The 22,351-nt window shown below is 42.8% G+C and overlaps 1 protein-coding gene across 4 annotated transcripts in view; it reads right to left on the reverse strand.

Annotated features, from left to right (window-relative positions):
- MTOR (mechanistic target of rapamycin kinase) overlaps window positions 1-21,427 on the reverse strand; it is a 74,536-nt gene extending 53,109 nt beyond the window's left edge. For 2 of the 4 annotated variants that reach the window (XM_071448795.1, XM_071448791.1), the window contains exons 1-28: window positions 21,317-21,427; window positions 20,108-20,271; window positions 19,628-19,736; window positions 18,106-18,338; window positions 17,547-17,747; window positions 16,696-16,830; window positions 16,006-16,281; window positions 15,577-15,685; window positions 14,583-14,769; window positions 14,277-14,405; window positions 13,191-13,435; window positions 12,243-12,458; window positions 11,413-11,618; window positions 10,785-10,907; window positions 10,353-10,442; window positions 10,173-10,265; window positions 9,575-9,709; window positions 9,102-9,231; window positions 8,657-8,907; window positions 6,597-6,683; window positions 5,869-6,036; window positions 4,350-4,462; window positions 3,736-3,898; window positions 3,395-3,487; window positions 2,590-2,736; window positions 1,688-1,830; window positions 570-732; window positions 311-456 (exon numbers count right to left, since the gene is read on the reverse strand). In XM_071448795.1, the coding sequence (XP_071304896.1) occupies window positions 311-456; window positions 570-732; window positions 1,688-1,830; window positions 2,590-2,736; window positions 3,395-3,487; window positions 3,736-3,898; window positions 4,350-4,462; window positions 5,869-6,036; window positions 6,597-6,683; window positions 8,657-8,907; window positions 9,102-9,231; window positions 9,575-9,709; window positions 10,173-10,265; window positions 10,353-10,442; window positions 10,785-10,907; window positions 11,413-11,618; window positions 12,243-12,458; window positions 13,191-13,435; window positions 14,277-14,405; window positions 14,583-14,769; window positions 15,577-15,685; window positions 16,006-16,281; window positions 16,696-16,830; window positions 17,547-17,747; window positions 18,106-18,338; window positions 19,628-19,736; window positions 20,108-20,227 (4,211 nt within the window). In that variant the 5' untranslated portion in view covers window positions 20,228-20,271; window positions 21,317-21,427. Of the gene's footprint in view, window positions 1-310; window positions 457-569; window positions 733-1,687; window positions 1,831-2,589; window positions 2,737-3,394; window positions 3,488-3,735; window positions 3,899-4,349; window positions 4,463-5,868; window positions 6,037-6,596; window positions 6,684-8,656; window positions 8,908-9,101; window positions 9,232-9,574; window positions 9,710-10,172; window positions 10,266-10,352; window positions 10,443-10,784; window positions 10,908-11,412; window positions 11,619-12,242; window positions 12,459-13,190; window positions 13,436-14,276; window positions 14,406-14,582; window positions 14,770-15,576; window positions 15,686-16,005; window positions 16,282-16,695; window positions 16,831-17,546; window positions 17,748-18,105; window positions 18,339-19,627; window positions 19,737-20,107; window positions 20,342-20,927; window positions 21,275-21,316 lie in introns of those variants that run through there. The other 2 variants (XM_071448793.1, XM_071448794.1) reach the window with 2 other exon arrangements.
- Between the last annotated feature and the right edge of the window lie 924 nt (window positions 21,428-22,351).

Below are 22,351 nucleotides of genomic sequence, written 5' to 3' on the forward strand. Positions count from 1 at the left end.
ATGCAGGCATAGAAATCTGTCTCATTTAACCTGCAGCCATTTCATGAAACTCCACAGTGAACTGGAAGGGTGAGAGAGGGGAATCAGAACATTTTCCTGCACTTCTTCCTGCAAAACTTCCCTGGGCTTCTATCATAGTTTAAACCACACAGTAGAAGGACAGAACTCAGCAGCTAAAATTGCACATTTGCAAGTAGTTTAACAACATCTTGTGACAGAGTGAAGTCCAAAGAACTGCCTAGGTTAATCCTAGTGGTATCTTAAATTGTAGCTACTGCAAGAGCAGAAATCTCAGCAGTTGTGGTCCTACCTGATTAGAGACTCCAGAATAGCTGGGGTGGGACCCTTTTGAAATTCCAGCTCTTTGTAGTGAAGGGCTTTAGCATATGCTCGACATTTGGCAGCTCTTTCCCCCAGAAGGACAATGCCATTGTCATCTCTCAAAGGCAGGGGGCCCTGGCCAGGAGCACACACATCACAAACAGGGTGAGTATTGCAAAGGAGTCAGGAATTCCACACAGAATAACACCAAAACAGCAACAGGAGGGGCTGCCCAACAGCATCTCTACCTTGTCACTGTGCTCCATGAATTCTGCCAAGTTCAGCAGAGTCTGAGTGACTTCTGCAATGTCCTGAGAAGTCAAGGCCAACTCAATGCTTCGGATCAGCTCATCCTGCTGGTCCTCGTTCAGTTCAGACCAGCAAGAAACAAAAGCAGCATTGAAGAGGTCTCTGGGGAGGAACACAAAAGACACTGTGAGGTGGGCATTCATGAGAAAAAGTCTGTTTGACAGTGGGCTCACCTTCTTACCCAGAGAAAGAGAGCTAAAAAATACACTTACATGTCTGCCTGCTTTGATTAGCTTTGGTAAAGCTAATTTCTGTTAGCTTTGAAAAATATAGAATATTCTATATTTTATTATATAGATATATAAATTATTTATATATTTGTATTATTTATATATTATATATAAATAATATATAAATAATATAAATATATAAATAATAGAAATAATTTATATATATAAATTATTTATATATATATTTATTTATTATATATAATATATAATATATATTGTATTATATATAATATATTATATATATTATATATATTATATAATAGATATATCTATTATATAGATATATAGATATATATCTATTATATAGATATATATAGATATCTATCTATATTATATAGATATATTTTATTATATAGATAGTATTACATATTATATAGAAAAATATATCTTATTTGAAAAATATAGAATAAGCTGCTATACTACAATAACAGAAATATTGTGTTATCATATGCTATCAAAGTTTCTCCAAACATGCTGGTTGTAAAAAACCACTGCAGTTTATTCCACTCAGATGCATTTTTATTCCCCACAGTAAATACTCAATACAAATATTTCATACTCTGCTGTTATTCCAGCTTCACTTATGTGCATTACCTTCTTTCTGGACTAACATGCAGAATTTCAGTGAAAGATTTTATGCACATCATGGAGCAGCCAACTAGGAAGGGTGGAAATGAAATCAAGCTGTTGGCTCTTTGATTTATGCCAAAGCAGGAACTGTCTCTATTTATGAAACCTAAGAGCCTCTAAATAACCTTCTTTTTTCCTTATAATATCCAGCTTCCATCTGCCATTGCAAGTGAGATAAAAACCCAGAAATTCTGTACCGAGCCATGGGATTATAGGCCTGAGCCAGGGCCCAACATGAGCGCAGGGAGGGTGAGGAAGAATCTTTCAGCAGCTCCAAACTCAGCCTCCTTAACCACTCCAACCAGTCATCCTTGGAAACTCTTCTTGCTGCTCCCCAGGCCTGCAGCACAAAGGAAGACAAGTCACCAAACAAAGCATTAATTATCCAAGAGCACAAGAAATCCATCAGCAGGCAGCATTGCTTCCTTACAGCTCCAAACCACATGCTGAGAATTCCTTCTCAATTTCCTGAAATCCATCACCTTTACCAGATAATCTGCAGTACTTAAGTCTCATGGCTAAGAAATCTTCCCTAAATGTATTCCTGCCATGACATGGCAAGTATTTAACATGAACAATCCTTTCTCTGCAAAAATACATGTTGAGCTGAAGACACTGTTGAAACATCAGCTTAAATGCATTTAGAATTACATTTTTAAGTCCAGCATTTTCAAACCAATCCATCCCATTACTGAACTGTGTGCTGCATGCATGCACTGTTCAAACTTACCTATTAAGTTCTGCCTTCAAGAAAATATAGAACTAGGATTTAAGAAGAGCAAAGGCAAAAATACAAAGAAGGGCAGAGGCTCTGAAAAAGATTACTCTATTGGCAAGGGATTATTCATTGTGACCTAGAAAGTCTTGCTCATACCTAACAAGCAAGTGTCAGGTTACTTCACAGCCATTCACTCCTATCTTAAAAGTTGCTCTAATTTTAAAGAGTCTCAGACACTACTTTGACTTCAGTTTTGTACAGAAGAGAAAAGCAACATAAAAACAATATAAATAAATGTAGTTCAGATGCATCAGACAAAGCTCTTTCATTTCATTAGCTCCCTTCAGTAGCAAATTCACACTATGAAGGCTCTGGCCTTACCTTCTGCAGGTTGATGGTGCTCACATGTAATTTCTTCATGGGACCTGTTTCCACAGGACCAGTGGCTGAAGTTTCTCCCTGGTTGCTTCTCAACATTCGATGCTGATAAATCAGGGGATCCTCCTCTTCATCAGCAAGAGTGTAACCCTACAATAATTGGTTCACAATGAAGATCACACCCACACATACAGAAGCAATTCTTGACAAGCCAAAAAAAGGAGCAAAATCTTGCAGCAAAATCTATGAAGCAAATAACCATGTTTTGTGATAAAGATTACACCTTATAAGCCAGAGAACTCTAAATGATAAATCTTTGCTATTCAAGGTAACTTCAAGAACTCTCAGCTCCTAGTATAAAAAGCCAAAATAAAGTACATTGAAACAAGCACTATTGCCCATTTGACTTGCTAGTTGCTTGTTCCACACAAATTGTAAACCAGTTAGTAATTTTTTAAAATGTAAGACATTCCAAAGAAAATACTGAGATAACAAGGTCTCCTCAAGTCCTGAAACCATGGGAAAAATAGGATAAATCCAATTTAAGAGAAGAATAGTAATGACACTGGCTACAAGTCTAAGTTCTTCCCTAGAACTTGCCGTGATTTTCTGTAGGAAATATTTAATATCAGTTTCAATTTTACAATTTCCCATTGTTACCTCAAAGTTGCATTAAAAAGCTGCACTTAAAACAGAAACAGAGCAACAACCACTCCTCATTTTATGAGTAAATCCAAGGTTCCAGCTACATCTGTTTGAACATGACAACATCCCAAAAGTGCAAACAACTGTAGACCTGTCAGCTTACCTTTACAATTCTGCAGATGAGAACATCATAGCGTTGATGGTTAATTCTGTGTCGCACCAGGACTTTGTTCACCATCGGGATAAAAATCTGGTACTGTCAAAGGGAATGCATCATAAACTTGTTACTCAGTGGCACCAAGAGCAGTAAAATTCCTTTTGTTTCATTGATGAGAAACCAATTCTGACAGTTTGATTTCAGTAACTCTCAATTCCAGAAACAATTAAGAGAAGAAAAATCAGCTCTCTTGGAAATCCTTGAGTACGTTACAAAACTCAACTTTAAAGCCTTGATCTCTGGGACAGTCCCACCTTTAGTGAGCTTTCAAGCCAAAGAATAATTACCTTCTTTCCCAGCTGGAACACCAGAGAGGAGAGGGTGTCCATAGCAGTTGTTCTTAGCTCAGGGCTCTGATCTAGTGTTCGTACAATGGGGTGAATAATCCGTGATGCATAATCCGTGAAATCCAGGGACTCTGTCAAGCGGTCCACTGTTTCTAGAGCAGCTCTTAAGTCAGAGCAAAAAGAGGGAAGAACTTATCTCTCAGAGTGTGAAGAACTAAATAAGAAAAATTATTAAAGTGCTCAGTCCTCCTAGGATTAATAACAATAGGAAAAAGAGGCCACCAGAACTCTGTTAAAGCAGCGAGTACTTGCAGGACGGTTTGCAAGTGACCAAAATACTGGCAGGTGAGAATCAGAAAATTTAAAAAACCCCAAAGAAATAGCAACAACAAAGAAACTCAAACCAACCAACAACAACCAAAACCCACCAATAAATCAAAAAAAATAGTAACACTGCTGTAATGTCCAATCAAAAATAACCTTCCACAGAGGTTTAACACAGAAAAGCTCAGGAGGGGACTAAGTGGTATTTAATTGTAAATGTTCAGCCACTGCAGAACTTGGATATCAGAGGTAAAACTACAAAGAGAGACTGCAAAGCCAGCAGCACTTACTTGCGAGCCACCACAGGGACATCTGGGGCATCAAATAGCTTTACAATGGGAGGTAGTAACAAGTGAAGGTAATCATCCAGGTTAGCTCCAAAGAGCTGGATCGCATTAAGGAGCTGCAGAGAAAAATCACAGAACACCAGAATGTCAAAGGGTTTGAAGAGATCTTAAAGATCATCTAGTCACAACCCCCTGCCATGGGGAGAGACACCTTCTACTAGACCAGGCTGCTCAAGGCCATATCCAGCCTGACTCTGAACCCTGCCAGTGTTGGGGCATCCACAACTTCTGTGCACGACCTGTTCCAGGGTCTCAGCACCCATGCAGTAAAGGATGTCTTAATAGCTAACCTAAACTTCCTCTCTTCCAGTTTGTACCTGTTACTCCTTGTGCTGTCACTACAGCTCCTGACACAGGGTCTCTCTCTGCCTGCCCTATAGCTCCTTTCAGATAGTGGGTCTCCATACAACCTTTTCCTCTCCAGGCTGAAGAGCCCCAACTTTCTCAGCCCATCTTCATAGGGGAGGTGCTCTAGTCCCCTTGTCAACTTCGTGGCTTCTCCTGGACCTGCTCCAACAGTTTCATGTCCTTCTTACATTGAGGACACCAGAACTGAATGCTCCAAGTGGGGTCTCACAAGACAATAGAGGGGGAGAATCAAATCCTTCAACCAAAAGGACCCATATGACTCAAAATCATGGATGAGATCCATTTTAAACAAGTCAGTATCTGTTGCCACATTTCTCTTCACAGAGAAAAGCAAGGCACACTTCTGCCCAAGAATATTTCTGGGTTTCACATTCTCTGAACCTCAGAGAAAGGAAAAGCAATTCTTATCATTTGCTGTGCCTGTATTTGTGCCAAAGTAGAATGCAATATGGAGATTGTGATAGTGAAGTGATGGTGTTTTGTTTTCTTGGGGCCAAATGTGTGTTTGCATCAGGACTGTTGGCTGGCAGTCACAAAATTCTGTGCAGTTGTGTGCAGAGTTAAGTGCTTAGAAAATTCAGTTTAGATGTAATATAATATATATAATATAATACATAACATAACAGCTGAGCATGGCAGGCTGGTGTCACAGACATCTTTTATGAAAAATCCTTTCTTTAGGATTTTTTCCTCCTGAGAAGCTGAGAGGCCTCAGGAACAAAATGTAACCAATGGTTATCTGCTGCTGTGGGATGCAACAGGTGCAGCTGGGATTGGGCTCATGTGGTTGTTTCTAATTAATGGCCAATCACAGTCAGCTGGCTCAGACTCTCTGTCCAAGACAGAAGCCTTTGTTATCATTCCTTCTTTTTCTATCCTTAGCCAGCCTTCTGATGAAATCCTTTCTCCTATTCCTTTAGTATAGTTTTAATACAATATATATCATACAATAATAAATCAAGCCTTCTGAAACATGGAGTCAGATCCTCATCTTCCCTCATCCTCAAACCCCTGTGACCATCAGCACAGGCTGGGAACACACCCAGCTGCCTGGGCAGTGCCCAAGCACAGCAGTCACTGCAGCCCCACTCACCTTCACAGAGACAATGCGACCCTGGCTGTTGTCATGCATGAAGACCCGTAACATGTGAGGGATGAGCTGAGGCAGGTAAAGCTTGAATTCACCTCCCAGAGCTACCACAATCTGCTCAATAAGTAGGATGATTGTGCTCTGGATGGAGTTGTTCATAACCCAGAAGTCCTACAGAAGAAAGGAAAAAAAGGGAAAAAGAAAATTCCAGCAGTTCTTCAGCTGAGCTGTACCAGTTACAGGAAAAGCAAACTGTAGGAGTCAGTCTGTAGAGAAATTCAAGATTGCAAGGAAGGACTGTACTTCCTGTTTTTAAAACACTCTGCACTTCCAGTACATTCACAGTTAAAAACAACCTCTGGAAAACTGATGTTTTCCTAATCCTTCTACAAGTTTGCAAACATTTAGTGAAAATTATGTGAAATGACACCTATTTATGAACTCCAGCTATCTCCTGCTAAAACTGTGTTTCTGAAAGTAGTAAGTGCACAAAATCCAAGTGCTGAAAAGAACTCAGCCACTATCAGAACCTGAAGCTACACTTACTTCAGTTACCACCAATAATGTATATTGTAACTTTAAATAAATGGTATTTCAAAATACATTTATTACTTCAAATATATGTAACTCTGCACTTCATATGAACTTCTGAAGTACTTTTGAGAAGTTATTTGAAAAAGACTGAGCACCTTTCTGTGACAGTAAAGCACCGGCATAAAGATTGCACTCACTCTCATCAGGGTGACAATTTCATCCATGTAGGGCCGAATATGACTTCTCACAAAGGACACCAACATTCCCAGCTGCTGGAACAGGAACTGGAAGGAAGAAATGTGTAATAATCACTGGAGCTTATCCAAATATCAAAGCCACTGGGTGAAGAGTTTCACAGGCAATTGCAAGCTCATGTATCAAACAAATAGCATGCATAGCTCCCATTTGCTGAAAATCTGGGGCTAAATTCTTGGGCAGCTTCAGCTCAGCAGTTTGGGTTTTGTGGGTTTTGATGGGTTTTGGGTTAATTTTTATTGTTGTTGGTTTTTAAGAGGGCAGTGGGAAGAAAAGTGATTTTGGGTTTATTGGTTGGGTTTCCCCCCAACCTGCATAAAAAAAAAAAATTGCAAGCTCAAAGCCTCAGACCCTCAAGCACACAAACAGGGGTTTATATAAAGTCCCAGCAAATCTATAGTGTCAGAACAGACTTGCAAGTACAGCCACCTCAATCACAGTGTATTGTAATTTATGTTTGAAGGATGCTTCCAAAAATTTAGCCCCCAGGCTTTTCCCCCTGCCTGAAAACCAAACTGACACACATTTTAAGATGTTCCTTCTGTGCTTTTTCCCATCCCCCACAAGATAAATTGGTGAAAAGTTACTGGGGAACACAGTTAGGTCCTTGCCAGAAACACTGCATTTTTTTAAAAGATGGTTGATTACACCATTCATTCTTCACTACCAAGAACAATTTTGACTTAGACAATTTTATTTGGCTACACTATGAGAGTTTTGCAATTCCTTCCACCACAATACAATTTTAAACATCCAATTGTGACAATGAATTTACTCTTTAAATTGGTATGAAATCACATGTAAAATTGATGTAGATAGTCTATTTTCTCTCTACAAAAAATAGGAAAATGTAAGTTATTGTCTACTAAATTTCATTTCTTCATGCAGTTTTTGAAGAATACAGTCACAAAATATAACATGGAGCTCATAAAAAGAGATAACACTTTCATGAGAACTAAATAAGAAATGATCTCAGCTTCTTTAGTGAGAACAGTACACATACATTTCCCAAAGATGAACTCTGAGCTCCTGTACTGTGCCTAAGTTTTGGTGTAGTGAGAGGATGCTTACATACAGGACAAGGACCTTCCTCTTTTAGGCTTTATGTCACGCATACCCACCTCAGCTCTTCTCCCCAGTACACTTTCACCATCTTCTTTTACCTGAAAATTTTTAAACAGAGTGTGCACAAGGGCATAGCTTTCAAGCAAGTTAGATCAGTCAGGTGTAGAACCTCAGACAACCCAGACATGAGGTGTTTTCCTTACAATCTGAGCAGTAGTTCAGGCTGGGAGAAAACAGCAGTTCTAGAGCAGAGCTGGGATTCTGCTAAGGGAGCACCTAAAAAACACAGCAGCAATAACAAGTGCAAACTGCCCTTCACAGCCCAGAGCTGCCTGAAGAAGAGCCTTGGCAAACAGCAGCCATCTCTGGTTAGGTGAGCCTTAAGCCCATCATCATCTTCACACTGTTTTAATTTCTTTCTATAACTGTAAGTTAAGTGTGAAGGAAGAGAAAGCACTGCTGTGGAATCAGCACCTATGTTGCTCTCAAATGTTAGCAGATTGCATCAAATTGATTTTTCCTTCTCAGAGATGAGCCAAAGTAAATGACTGCACCAGAAATTTGAAGAATGTGCCCCTATAATTTAATAATACTGTTTTGCCACAGAATATTAACCCAGATCACTGAAAGATCTGGAAGCTGCACAGATGTTTTTCTGAACAAGAACAGCTTGGTGAAAACACAAAATCAAATACTGACCTACCAAGGATTATGCTCAGAAGCAGCCGTTTCAATAAAAAGCAGAGAAATTGTTTGCACTGGGCACTCCAGTAATTGCTCACAGAAGGGAAAAAGCAAAGCTGAAGCTCACTTCTGCAGTGTGCTTGCCATCAACACATAGCACAGCAATGCCCAAAGCCAGCCACAGTCTCTCCAAGGAAATGGATTTTTATTTTCCCAGAGTGGAGCAGGCAGGAGGGGTCCCTGGCACACTCACCTCTCGAATGGCACCGTCACACACCCGGATCACGTTCAGGAACGTTGGCATCACCTGGGGCAGGAACTGCACACACTTCAGTCCAAGAGATTTGAAAATAAAGGTGATGGCCTGAACTACCATAGTGTGGTGTTGGGACAAGGACTGGTCTCGGAAAATTCTCATCAGTGCCACCATAGAGACAGCTGGATAGAACTCATCCAGAGGGAGGTTGCCCATGTTCACCAACATCTCACTGGTGCTGTAGTCAGCTAGGAGAAAGAAGGCAGTGTCATGAGCTAGGTATTAAAAAATCTTGAATATGGGTTCAGGAACACCTAGGTGTAAGTTGAAAACATGCACACTAACAGTTGGTTAAGAAGAAGAGACAAACTTGTAACAAAACAGTTAAGATCTGTTTGTAAATGATAAAAGCTATCTATCTGAAAGAAATGGAGATGCTTACAGGAATCCTGGCTGGATTTGGACTCTGAGAGGCTCACAGCTGAAGCATCTCGTGACTGATCGATCATGCCAATATTCACTTTGTGTTTGTAAGGGTCCAAAGCACCCAGCAGCCCTAACACACGAATAGCCTGAAAAGACACAAAGAAAATCCACCAGAACTTCATCACTAAGGCCAAAGACAACACTCAAAGCCCCATACTTGAAAAGATCCTGATGATTTAAGAGGGAAGATCTGGAATGAAAGTGACTGCCTGGAAAAAACAGTGCTTTCCATGCAGCTTCTGGAAGCCATTTCATTAACTTAACACATGCACTCTTTTATTTCTGCTTCTTGCATTTTGCTCAGTCACAACAACATTCTCTCCCTCCCTGCCTCAAATCTATGCAGGCACATTTATTTGGCACCACTCTCTTCCCAAAGAGCTTTGCTAAGTGGTTGTGTGGTATGTGCTAAGTGGTTCATTTTCATACCTCTCTGCGGGTGCCCTGGTTTTGCTCAGTCTTCAGGAAGTTCAGAAGCACCTCCAGCAAAGTTGGGTACTTCCTGTATGGTTCTACAACATAACCAGTGCTAGCCACAAGCTGCCCCAGTGTCCAAAGAGCCACCTACAAAGATGAAGCCCAAAGAAGATTAGTTTTGACCAGGGAATTTATTATGCCTTCTGATACATCAGTCATTCAAGTTCTGTAGTTTCTTTGAGCATTTAAGGATCACACTGCAAATCACAGTCCATGGTTGGAAAGCTATAAGCAATAGTAAAGAAAGTAATAATCAACAATATCTCAGGCTGTCACAATTGCTCTCACTCAGAGGTACAATTCAAATAAATATTCAATTCAGTGAGTCCAAGCCTTCCAATAAAAACAGCTTTCTTTTCCTTTTTTTTTTTCCTCTGAATTATGCCACAACAGGCACTGTAAAGCCTCACCTGTGTACCATGACTATAACTCCACTAGAGACTTGAGTGATTTAAAGTTTCATCTCAGCAGCTATGATGGGATGTGTGGATATTTTGTTGCAGCTATGGTCACAGCAGCTATGGAGTTTAGCACAGATGTAAACACTCACTTGTCTTTTAGCCAGCAGGGAGGAGTCCTGTAGCATATCCATAATTATAATGAAGAGCTCATCCACCCACTTCCTCATCTCCAGCCCACTGACCTATTGAAAGACAAAAATTCATCCTTCATACAGCATTCCCAAAACCTTAACAAGCACAGCAAAGAGGTATCTGCAGCATATCCCTACCTGGGCAAGCTCCCCTATCGTAGCCAGGACATTGTTAATCACACCTGGATTGGGATCTGGATCAGGATCTTTCAGTTTCACAATCAGTGCCTGGTGGATGACAGTGGGACAAATCAGAATGTGTTTAAAGAGTACACAAAATTATCATTCCTTTTGTTACACCTGACCCCACAATCACAGTAAGAATTTTAACAGTAAAAGAAACTTGGGTGTCATAAACACGATGCAAATCTGGAATTAAATTGGGCTAAACTGCCAGCCACGTGCATTCCTGTGAGTAACATCTAGACCATTTGTAGATGTAGATTTGTAGATGTACATTTGTTTTCTTTCCTGCTATGATGAAGCAAAAGAACTGTAGCTGCTGAGGGTCATGACAGCACTTGCTGTGTCACTTCAATCCAAAGTCACCAGGAGATGTGGAGACTCTACCTTCAGGATAGGCTCCATGTAGGGACGGATGAGGCGTGGGGCGTTGGAAACCAGGTGACCCAACATCCTGGCACTCTGCTCTTTGATTCTGCCAACACCACTGTGCTCCAGCTCTGTCAGGATCTGCACAAGACACAATGCAAGCAAGCAAACCAGAAAAGACAGGTAAAAATTCTTGGCATTTCTTTCTGTCACAACTCAGTATTTGTAAAGGCTGTTCTACGTTTCACACTGTTATCATTTATCCTAAATTAAGCTAAAATTGATTAGAATAAAAGTGATGGCTCCAAAATCTCTGTTTACCAAGAGGTACCATGCATTCACCCAAAAGCATCACACAACATTACTCCTCAACAGAGATGGAAAGCACTCTGGTCTGATGACTAGGGGTGAAATAACAACTGCTATCCTTCCTTTCCCTTTTAATACATCCACAGAGCTTCAGTCCAACCACTGATCATGAGAAAGATCTGCTGAAACCCACTAAGCTGGGCAATAACTGCTTTCCAAAATAGACTGATTCCCCTCACTCTCCATGCATTTACAGCCAGATAGCCCAGTTCTTTAACACCACCTTAATCTCAGTATCAATTACTCTGTTTTCCCTGCAGGAATCCCTCCTCCTTACCTGGATTAACATCTTTCGAAGGAAAGGCATGACAAAGGCAGGGTTCATGCTGCTCAGGCGCCCCACGGTGCAGATGGCCAGCTCTCGGATTTCAAACACTTGATCATTCAGGGCCACAAAAAGAGCTTGCAAGTTTTCAGCCTGGGCAAGGTGAGCATCAAAGCGCTCATCCAGAGAAGCCAACACGCAGAAACGTATGTCAGGGTCTGCAAGAACACATTTATTTCTCTTTAAATGCACTAAATTCCTGTTACTTTTTTTGCCTTTCCTCAAAGATTCTTTGCAACAGCTTCCCAAGAGCAAGACACTGTATCAGTGTTTCACACACACAAAAACCACGACAGGTCAGCCCAGAAATCTCTGTGCTGCTCAACGTGCCCCAGTAACCAAGTCAGTACAGTGCCAATCTATTGCCCCTGCAAGTGGCTACTTTTGGATGCTACATGGCAACCTGAGATGAGTTCAACTGAAAGAACAAAAAAAATCAAGTACAAAGTTTCAACAAGAAGGATCAATTCCTTCCCAAACTACAAAATTTAAGGCTGTGACCCAGAACAGCAGCAAAAGGAGTCTTAGTGTTCTGCTTAGTTCAAAGGGCACATCTGGAGAATTTTTCACTAGTGTTCTATTAATACCTCAAAAATCAAGATGTGGAAAAAGAAATTGGGAGACTTGTTTTTCTAATTTACCAAGAGTGACAGATTAAATTTAGTGGCAAACATGTTCAAATTCTATTACAAATTCTACTTCTATTCACAACATCATCACCTGCTCACATGATAAAATTAACACGTGGTAGGAGAGCCTTTTTCTCTGGATCCCACACTAACCTGGGTCAGTTATTCCAACCACAAGCAGTTTGCTGAGGACATCAGCCACCACCTGCACTGCTGTCTGACTGACCACGTGGGCATGGCCACTGATGAGGTGGATGGAGGGGGTGAGCAGGCGAGAGCAGGTGCGGGCGGCCTCCATGCGGATCTCCTTGTGCTCGCTGTTCAGGAAGTGATCTGCACAATGCCGGACGAACTGAGTCAGGGAATGGCCTAAAAAGAGGAAGATGGGTGGTTAAAACACAGGTTTACACCTCAGTTACCAGTTTTACCAGAGAAGAGGAGTTTAAAGAACATGCTCCCAGAATTTTTCTGCTATTTGTACTCTACTCCAATGCCCCAACAATAGTTGTTTCTATCCCGTATGCTCTTGCTCCCTGCTTCCTTATTTCATCTTGTGGGAATCCATAAAATCAGAGGGTTTTGGGAAAGCTGCAAAAGGCAGCCTTCAGAGACAGCAGAACTGTAATTAGAGGTAAGTAGTAGCCATAAGATGGGTCAGCAGAAAAATTATGTAAGAAGTAGAAAAGTAAGAACAAATAGAACAATGGTCTGTGTATTAACATTTGTCTAGAATAACTCCCTAAGCTGCAGAAAAGTTTATCTAGGGAGATATTAGAAGTTTTAAGCTTAATAATGGAGGTCTGTGCGTTGTGTTTTAAGGCTTACAAGCAGGTATTGTATTTGAAATAAGCAAGCATTGTTTTAACCAAAGGGATGTGTGCTTATAATGGTTGGATGGAACTATTGTCAATACGCTGTGATTGGTCAAAAAACTTTTAAAGTAAGTTGTAACATGAAGTTCTTGGTCTGCTGCCTGGGATCTTCCCATTGTCACAGCCATGTAATGAGACTGATGCTGGAAAATCAAACAGCTCAAGGCAGTTCCCAGCAGTGCCATCCCACTGGTGCTTTGCACAGCCTGCTGTTGGCGATCCATCTCACCTTCAAACTCAAAGCTACCGAGCGTGCGCAGGGCGAGGGTGATGCTTCCCACATCACTGGCCTCAGGGATGTTGGTGAGACTGGGGGAGGCCAGCTGGTGGGCAAGGCCCTTGGGCATGCCTGGATGTCGTAGAGGCTTGTGCATCAGAACAAGAGAGAGCATTTTCAGCAGCCCATCCTGGATGTCCTTCTTCAGCTGCGGGATCTGACGGCTCAAGTCGTACAGCACAGCTGTTAGAGCAGGGCTGAGGGCAAGAAGCAAGCAAAAGTCATTAGAAAAGAAACAGTGATGTGCAAATTTCATCTTTTTGTTTGTTTATGCCTTTGCCAATCCGAATAAAATTGTGGGCATTTCTACATGAGAGCAACACCTGCAAGCAGAGCACAGGGTGCTTGTGTGAGTGAGGCATGAGGTGATCTTCCTGAATAAACTGGGTGAGCAAAGCCCCAGGACTGCTGCACACATCACTACACTAGCCAGTGTTGCTGGAAAACTGTTACAAATCTAAATGATTTCTTACACTTGTGCTTTTTAAACAAAAAAGCAACTAAATTCAACTCCAGATGACAATATAATTTAAACAGCTTTGTGGTACCTGAAAGCTTTCTCCACACCTTTCCATACTAACAACTTAATTAATTCCTCCAGTAAGAACTGTCAGCCACAAAGGTGAAAGAAGCCAGGAGCAAATATTCAGCACTTCAGCTCTCCTTCTCTGCCAGTTTGATATGGCACAAGTCTGCAGGCTGTCAGATGCTGTCAAAAATTTCACAGGTTGCTGCCAAATGAGTTTGAATAGTGGAAAATAAAGGAGAATACTTTTGGACTAGCTGTTCTACAACAAGACTTCTTTACTGAGATATCAATTCTCTTAAATAACAGAGATATGAATTCTCTTAAATAACAGACACATTAACAGTTAAAATACACCATTCTTCTGAAACAGCTTTAGTGATCTTCTGAAAGATCACTTATGTCAGTTTAAAAGCAATAATCTTCCTTATCAATCTGAAAACTTTAAGACCTCACTCTGTATGGCTGACAGTGCCATCCTGCAGCCAACAGCAGAACAGATTTATGCTCACCTCAGGCCCACAGCCAGCATAGGTTCCAAAAGCTCTTTGATGTCCTGCTGGATACTGGGTCCCATGGCTCGTGCCAGCATACTAATGCAGGTGAAGACTGTGGCATCAACCTGCACAGATTTCTGCCTCCTGGAAAAGAACCACAAAAGGAGCTGCTATTTTTCAAATATCTTTCCTCATCTTCCTTCTGTGTTATCAGTCTTACAGAAACACTTCTGATTTTAATACAAGATTTTGATCCTACATTACAAAAATTATATAAAGAGCAAGTGTTTCCATTTCTTCCTCTAACTTTCACATACTTACTTGTGGGCAAAGTCCTTTGGGGGAAGAGCTGCTTTTATGATTTCAAGGACTTTTGGTAGGTAAGCTTGAAACTCAGACCTCACTGCCACAGAAAGCAAACCCAAGGCCTGGAAGGCTGCTGTTCGCTCCTTCTCCTTCTTCACACAGCTGAGAACATGATTCATGGTGTCTGGAAGATACTGATCAGCTGCCCACAAGAGAAAACAATACAGATATTCCAATTCATTTAGGTTTATACAGCTGCATAATATTTCCAACTAAATCTTTACAAGTGTAAAACTAGAAAACAGACACAGTAATATTAAATTTGCTGGTATGATCAGTGGCAAAGGTGTCACCATATAATAAACATTTCAAACTACAGAAGGCTTTGTTTTTAAAAAGAAAAATCACCAGAATAAAAGAGCTATAAAACACCCTCACTGCAACAGGTTTTATACACATATAAGATCCAAGCATCTTGGTTTCATAGTGATTGATTGGAAATTTGGAATAATTAAGGCAGAAGTTGTTCCAACCCACTAAGAGCAGCTTGGTGACTTGCCTCCAACTCTGATACTCTCCTAAACTTGCTTGATAAATCAACTAAACTGCTTTAAAGCTGGCAGGTATTTCCTAGTGCATGCAACAGAGAAAAAGGAAGAGAACTCTAATAATATTTGGCATATACTGAGTCAGAGCATGAGAGAATTCTCCTCTAAGTCTGACATATCGAGGAGAAAACAGAAAAAGGAAGATTTTATGTCTTATGGTATTGATCACCAAATTCTGAAAATAGATTTCCATCTATTTTCTTCATCAGAGCAACATTTTGGCATCAGCTATCAAGTCACACTTAGTGAGAACAAAAAACTGTCTTCCCACAGAGGAATGTGCTCATCAGACAAGCACCACATCTGGTGTGCTGCACAAGTTCATCTGGACCAAAGAGATCTGGATAACTTCCAGCCCAAACTCAGCAACATTTCTAACATCCAAGCATTTGTCTCGTCACCTGTGAATGCCGAAGGACGGAAAGCGGCCAGTCGTGGGAGCAGATTGAGAACTGTCATCTGGATCAAAGAATTTTTGCTGGTTCTGCACTTGAGAACCCACTGGCAGACCTGGAAGGAAATAGATTTAGGCTTTAAAGGATGGCCATTGGCAGGAACACACAAATGTTTTATTACCTGTGTGCTTTTAGGCATTCTACTGACATTTGGCTTCAGAGTCCCTCAAAGAAAAGGATAATCAAGACTGCTTCCAAAGGAAATAAATCATTTGCCCCAAGACAGACAGTGACAAAGCCACAATACATTAAATATTGAGTTTTGAAGGCTCAGTTCAATACTAGCTGGTATTGCCTGCTAAGTAAAAACACAGAGTACAATTCCTCTGCAAGAACAGATGTTGAAAATGTTGGCAGACAAGAACAAATACATACTTGATCAAACTTCTCTTCCATTAGATCCCTGCAGCATCGACTTTCTACCAGAGTAGATTTTACTGGGACAGGTGAGGTTGCAAAACCCATAATCCCTTGGTGAGCACTGTACCCCAGGAGCCCAGCCAAAGCATTTGACTGAGAGGGCTGAAGAGACTGAAAGCTTGTGAAGGGAGTGATGTGGCGAGGCTTGGTACTGAAGCCCATGAGGTCTTTGCAGTACTTGTCATGCACAAGCTGCTGCTGAGTGATCTCTTCCATCTCCTCTCTAAGGCGCTGGACAAAGTAGAGAAACAATAAAAAATAAAAAGTAACTAAGATACTCTCAGTACAGTATTACCCAAATCTCCTGAATAGCATCCTGTATAATCAATATTCAAATGGTTGTAAAATATCAACTGAGTAAAATATTTGCAAAATATTTGAGTATCTAACATGCAAGAGAGTCCTCATTCCATAGAAAAAATATTTTTAATTGTATTTAATCAAGTTAATAGATTTTCTGTTGGAGCTTTTTACCTCCTCAGCCCAAACTTGTCCCTTTTATTTCTCTAACACACTTTAATGCTCGAGTCCATGCTCAGATGAGTTTTCCACCCAACAACCCCACTGCAACACTATGGGATATTTCCACAGACTGCAGAGTTGCTATAGCCTCTCAATCAATGCCCACAATCAGCCCCTGCTCACCTCTCCCTCCATACTGCTGATTCTCACTAGCTCATTGAGGATCAGTAAGGCACCATGGATTCGGTCATCACGATTCATTCCTTTCTCTTTGGCCAAAGTCTCATCAAAGCCCTTCTCAGCCTCTTCATATGTATGCTTGGGGGAAAAGAAAAAAAATGTCAGTGACAATGCAGAAACAAAGTCTGTGGAAATGAAGTAGTACTGCCAGTCAGGAGTTACTGACATTCTGAATTTTCCAAGAGTAGCCACAAACCTCAACAAAGAAGTATAATGCAATAAAATTCTGATTCACCCAAAAGTTGTGGACTCTGCTGCAGAGCATTTTCAGCAGCACTAATGAAACACCATAGTATCAGCTTCATCACTATTTGCAGCACTTATTTGATCACAAGAAATCCAAATTCATAACATTTGACTGCACTGCCCAAAACTTACTTGATATCAGCAAGCTTGAATTCATGTGACAATGGCAGCAAAGCAAAGATTCAGACAAAAGAATTCTTATCTTTCCCACTTAAGTTTTATCTACACTAATAAAACCCTCTACTAGTAAGAGATGACACTAGATAATTGCATGGCTATAAAACTAGGTCAAGTTCAACAGCTGAAGATGAGGTGCAGATAGAACAATGTAATCTTGAAGGTGTTAAATCTTGCTTACTTTTGCAGCAGTAGGCTAAAGGAGCTACTCACTTTGGAAGCCATTATATTTCCAACCCTTTCAAGGAGAGGCAGTTTTTTAACTGACAAAGGTGACAGGTTCTTAGCTCAGCCAGCTCTTCTGAAAACTGGCACTTCAACGTCTGTATTGCATCATAAGGGGCTGCTTCAAAACAAAATTATTTTCTTACTCTGTACCACTGGGGCTTCTGCATCTCTTTTGGCTCCCGTTGTGTGGTGAGGATAAGGCAGGCTCTTAAGGCAGAGACAGCTCCCTCTCGGATGGCCTGCTTGGGATCCCACACAGCCACAAAGATATTGTCAAAGAATGGCTGCACTTGTTGGAAGAAGAAGGTAGGCACGCTGATTGCCAGCTCCCTCAGGACAAGGACCTGCAGGTGGGGAGGGAAACAGTAACAACCTGAAAGATGAGCACACAGAGACAAACCTCATAACTTTTACAGTGCAGCACCATTTGTTCACACTGTGGATGTCTGTGAGCTGTTTCCATCCCCACACTCTGATAATTCCTAGCATAGCAGTGTCTTGGTCTTCATTAGTCACTCACTGGGTTAATGGAGAAGCAATGAAGCAGCACTGTGTCTGCCATGAGGGCATTACAGATTCTCAGACATGGACTGGCAACCATTCCCACCCTGACCAAAGCTCTTCTGCAGATTTCTGTGCATATTTCCTACCACTGTTCACTAATCCCAACAATTTCATGACAACAAAAAAGGCATCACTTACAGCTGCATGTCTACGACCTTCATTCCTGTCAGCTCCCAGCCACTCCAGAGCTCGTTTCACCTCAAACTCCACATACTCAGCTGTGAAGGTGTCACCAGCCATTGCAAGCCTCCCAATAGCCTTGGAAGCCATCTCCATTACAACAGGGTCATTGGATGGCAAGAGGTTCCTCAGGTAGTTGGCAAACCTGCCGATACGGGTGGCATTACCTCCTTCAACACCGATAAGACTTGCTGCAGAGAAAGGGAGCAACGCTGCAGTTTTCATGTGCTGCAGTTCTCCCCAAGAGTCAGTGAGGCAGACAGTAGTAATCCCTGGGTGACTGCTAGTATTCCCTACACATTCCTTAAAGATTCCCATTAAGCCCCCCACTAAACTACAAATCCACAGGAAAAAAAAAAAATCAAGCACAGGAAAGGGCCACCGTTCTTTTAAACCTGAACTTTTTAAGTGAGTGGAAAAATGTGTCGGGTAGCCTCACAAATTTTCCCCATTTTTAGTTTTAGAAGAGGGAAAAAAATCATTCACCCTGGGACCACAGACCTGTTCCTAATAGAAAGACATCCACCTGCATGCAATTACTGTAGCTAGTCCTCCTCACAAGAAAAGCCAAAGACTGAACAGCCCAAGGAAATGCTCTCCTCCTCACTCCTAGACAGTCTCTGCAGGCAAGGGTGGAGGCAATTCAACAGACACCAGCATGGCAGAAGCTTTCATTGCCAGTGCCTGGGCTGTACTTGTTTTGTAGATAAAGTGTCCAGGGCTGTCAAGCTGGCACCTTTCAACATCACTAAATTCACAAAACAACTTGAATGTGATGCTGTCAGTTTAAGAACTGATGTTATCAATAAAGATTTCTCTAAGGGATTTACACTGCCTTCAAACACATTGGGACTGGATGATTATGTCTATGAGCCTAAACCATGAACATCTCTTTGGCTGTTTAAGAAGTAACTGCTACAATACAGGCGACTTGCCTGGAAGGCAAAGAATTTATGCAAGCTGACTTCCCCAAGAGTGGAGATTCAGGCAGCTCTGCCATCTAAGGGAGCACACAGCCAGAGCCACTAATGGAGAGGATGACCAGAATCAAAGCAGAAGCTCTGTGAGCCCCTCTTGGGGATGGAAGTTGCTGTTTTGGAGCCAGGTAAATTTTAATAACAAGAATCTCTCCAGATGGAAGAGAGTTGAGAAAGTCAGCCTACCCTGAAACATATAAAGGGGCAGCACAAAGTGTTCTCAGCTGAGCTCCAGAACAGAATTTTCATGTGCTCAGCATTCACATTTGATGCTCAACTCCCAGAAGAGCTCAGGGCCCATTAAGTACCAGGTTCTCAGCACTCTCAGTAGCTCCCATGCTGACACTTCACACAGATTTTCAGAGCCAGCAAGCAGAACACACCCAGTATCCTGAGCTGTCAGACATCAGGCCCCAACTAAAGCTCATTCCTTTTGAAAATCTGTCCTAAAGGTAGTTGCATGAAGAGCAAACTCAGCAGAAGCATTATACACTTTCACTTACCTATAGCCAGAATGCCACCCTTCCTTTCATTTGCATCAGAGCTAGAGACCAGCTCAAATATGTGATGGTTCAGCTGATCATAAAACCTGGTAGATTCTTCCTGACTCATCTGTAAAAGCAAAAAGTTCAAATCAGCTTTCAGCATTCTCTCTCTCTCCCTCCTGCTCCAAAACCTCCATAAAGACAATGCTTCTTATGCCATTTAAACAGAAAGCAATCAAATCAATCATACATTACAAGCTCAAAATAGTTTATCTTATTTGTGAGCTATATGCAGCAAGTTTACTTATTCTGGTACTTGACTGCCTTTTGTGCCACCAACTTGCTCACCTCTCCTACGTGCCAGGGGGCAAAGACAAGCTCTCTGCTGTGCCCCATCTCATCCCTAAGACCAGCTTCCATATTCCAAAAATCTCCACTGCCAAGGCACCCAGCCCATTCCTCTACACAAGGAGGAATAATTCCATTTGTAGCACTCACCTCACGCAGCTCCATGGTGACATAGTGCTGCAAGTCCTTGGCAGCTTTGGCCCTTGTCTCTTCGCTGCGACTCTTCAAGCCATTGGCAAATTGTTGGAGAATGGACACAGTACCCGACATGGTGGCACTGTGCTGGGGCTCAGGGGCATCAAGTCCTGTAAATTCTTCAGAGACACATTTTTTACTGCTTGAATTGAAATCTCCGAGCTTCTTTCTTAGGGCTGTCCCTCCTGGCTGTTCCCAAAATACCCATAAAGATGCTGTGTTGGTAGACCATAAAATTACAAGTAATGACTATATTCCTTAGGCATTACACTCCATGATAAAACTGTATCATCCCATATCAGGACCCCCAGCATATTTGCTCTCTAGCTCCTTAAATACCAAAATACATCACAGTAGGCCAAGTCCCCTAGGGTGATCTAATCCTAAATCAAGGGTAATGCAACAGCTGAAAACCAGCAGGGTGAAACTAGGGTTTGTAATTACCTAAAATAAGTAAGCACAACCATTCCCAGGATTATATCACTATCATATGCCCTCCCTGAACACTTTCATCCAAGTTTCTTCACAGAAATCTCAGTGTTACACCAACACAAGGAAGACTCAGCACTGGCAAGTGTTACATCCTCCAGGAGATATTTAGAGATGGGAAGTCCAGTTATAGCAACGCAAATCATTGCAACACGGGGGTTCCTAGCATAACACATAAACAAACTTTCTCAGCAGCCTTTCTTTATATCAAAAACATTTCAGATGTTTGACGCTCCCCCCCCTCCCCCCAATATTCAGATTATATAAGACCAAACCAAGCACTAACACCAGAACTTCAACTGCTTCTCCCCAAAGACTCCACACGCAGTCACAGACATCCAGCGGGACCATAGGCGAGCTGGCTGCTGGCAGGAGCCCAGCAGAGGCGCCCCGGATCAAAAAGCAGCGGAGGGATTGCTGCTACCCATCAACCCAGCCCGGGGGCAGTTCCTGGAGTTCCCTCAGGGCCACAGAGAGCAGCGGGCAGGACGCGGCAGGCCCGAGTGCGGGGAGAGCCCCGCAGGCCGAGAGTGAGGGAGGGGTGAGGCGGGGCAAGGCGGGCACGACCGGCGGGGCCGCGGGGCCGGGAGCTCGGGCAGGGCCGCCCGGGCAGGAAGCGGGAGGTGAGGGGAAGGGGAGCCGATGATGATGAGAGGCACCGACGCTCTCACTCACCCGCCGCCGCCTCCCCTACTCCGGGCCCCGGGCCCCGGGCCCCGTGCCTGCCCCGCCGCCGCGCCTGCAGCGCCGGCGAGCCGCAGCTAGCCAATAGGATCCCGGGAACGCCGTGATCGGCATCACATGTGACCAATAGAAAAAGGGAAAGGGGGAAGAAGCGCTCGAAGCTCCGCCCCTTCCCCGAGGAACCGCAAGGACAGTCGGGTTTTGACCAATCATCAAGGCAGTAGTGGCTGAGTGGCAGTGTCTCTAACCAATAGAATGGCTGGGCTTACTTAGTAGGCCCACCCTCCCGATGCCGGCTTCCGCCCTTCCGTGAGGTGCCGGCTATGGCCGGGCGGCAGCATGGGTATAGGGTAGAACAAGCAGCATCATCTGCTTGGGCTTGTGTGACGCGTTTCGCACTGTTCCGCATGACATCCTGGTCTCTAAACCGGAGAGACATGGATTTGATGGATAGAACACTCGTTGGATAAAGATCTGGCTGGATAGCCGCACGTAAAGAGTTGCGGTCAGCGGCGCATTGTCCGCATCGAGAGCAGGGACGAGCGGTGTCCCTCAGGGGTGGTACTAGGGCTGATAGTATTCACCAACTTCGTCAGCGACAATGGGATTGAGGCACCCTCAGCAAGTGACACCGGGCTGTATGGTGCTGTTGTGGAAGAAGAGACGGTTTTGTGGAGATCTCAGAGCAGCCTTTCAGTATCTGGAGGGGCATACAAGGAGGAACTCTTAACCAGGAACAAGGGGGAATGGGTTCAGACTAGAAGAGAAAAATGTCGGAAAATGTTTGGGGAGGTCCTGGCATAAGTTGCCCAGAGAAGCTGTGGCTGCCCCACCCATGGAAGTGTCCAAGGCCGTGTTGGATGGGGCCTGGAGCAGCCTGGGCCAGCGGAAGGTGTTCCTGCCATGGCAGGGGCTGAAGCGAGATGAGTTTTAAGGCCTTAAGGTCCTTCCCGGCAGAAGCCGCGCTGCGGGTGTGAGCCCTGAGCGCGCTCTGCGCATGCGCAAAGGGAGCGGGGCGCTGCCGTG

Source organism: Agelaius tricolor, unplaced genomic scaffold, assembly GCF_023055355.1.
Source record: "Agelaius tricolor isolate 1412-34295 unplaced genomic scaffold, bAgeTri1.0.p SCAF_28, whole genome shotgun sequence".
Classification (NCBI taxonomy): Eukaryota; Metazoa; Chordata; class Aves; order Passeriformes; family Icteridae; genus Agelaius; species Agelaius tricolor.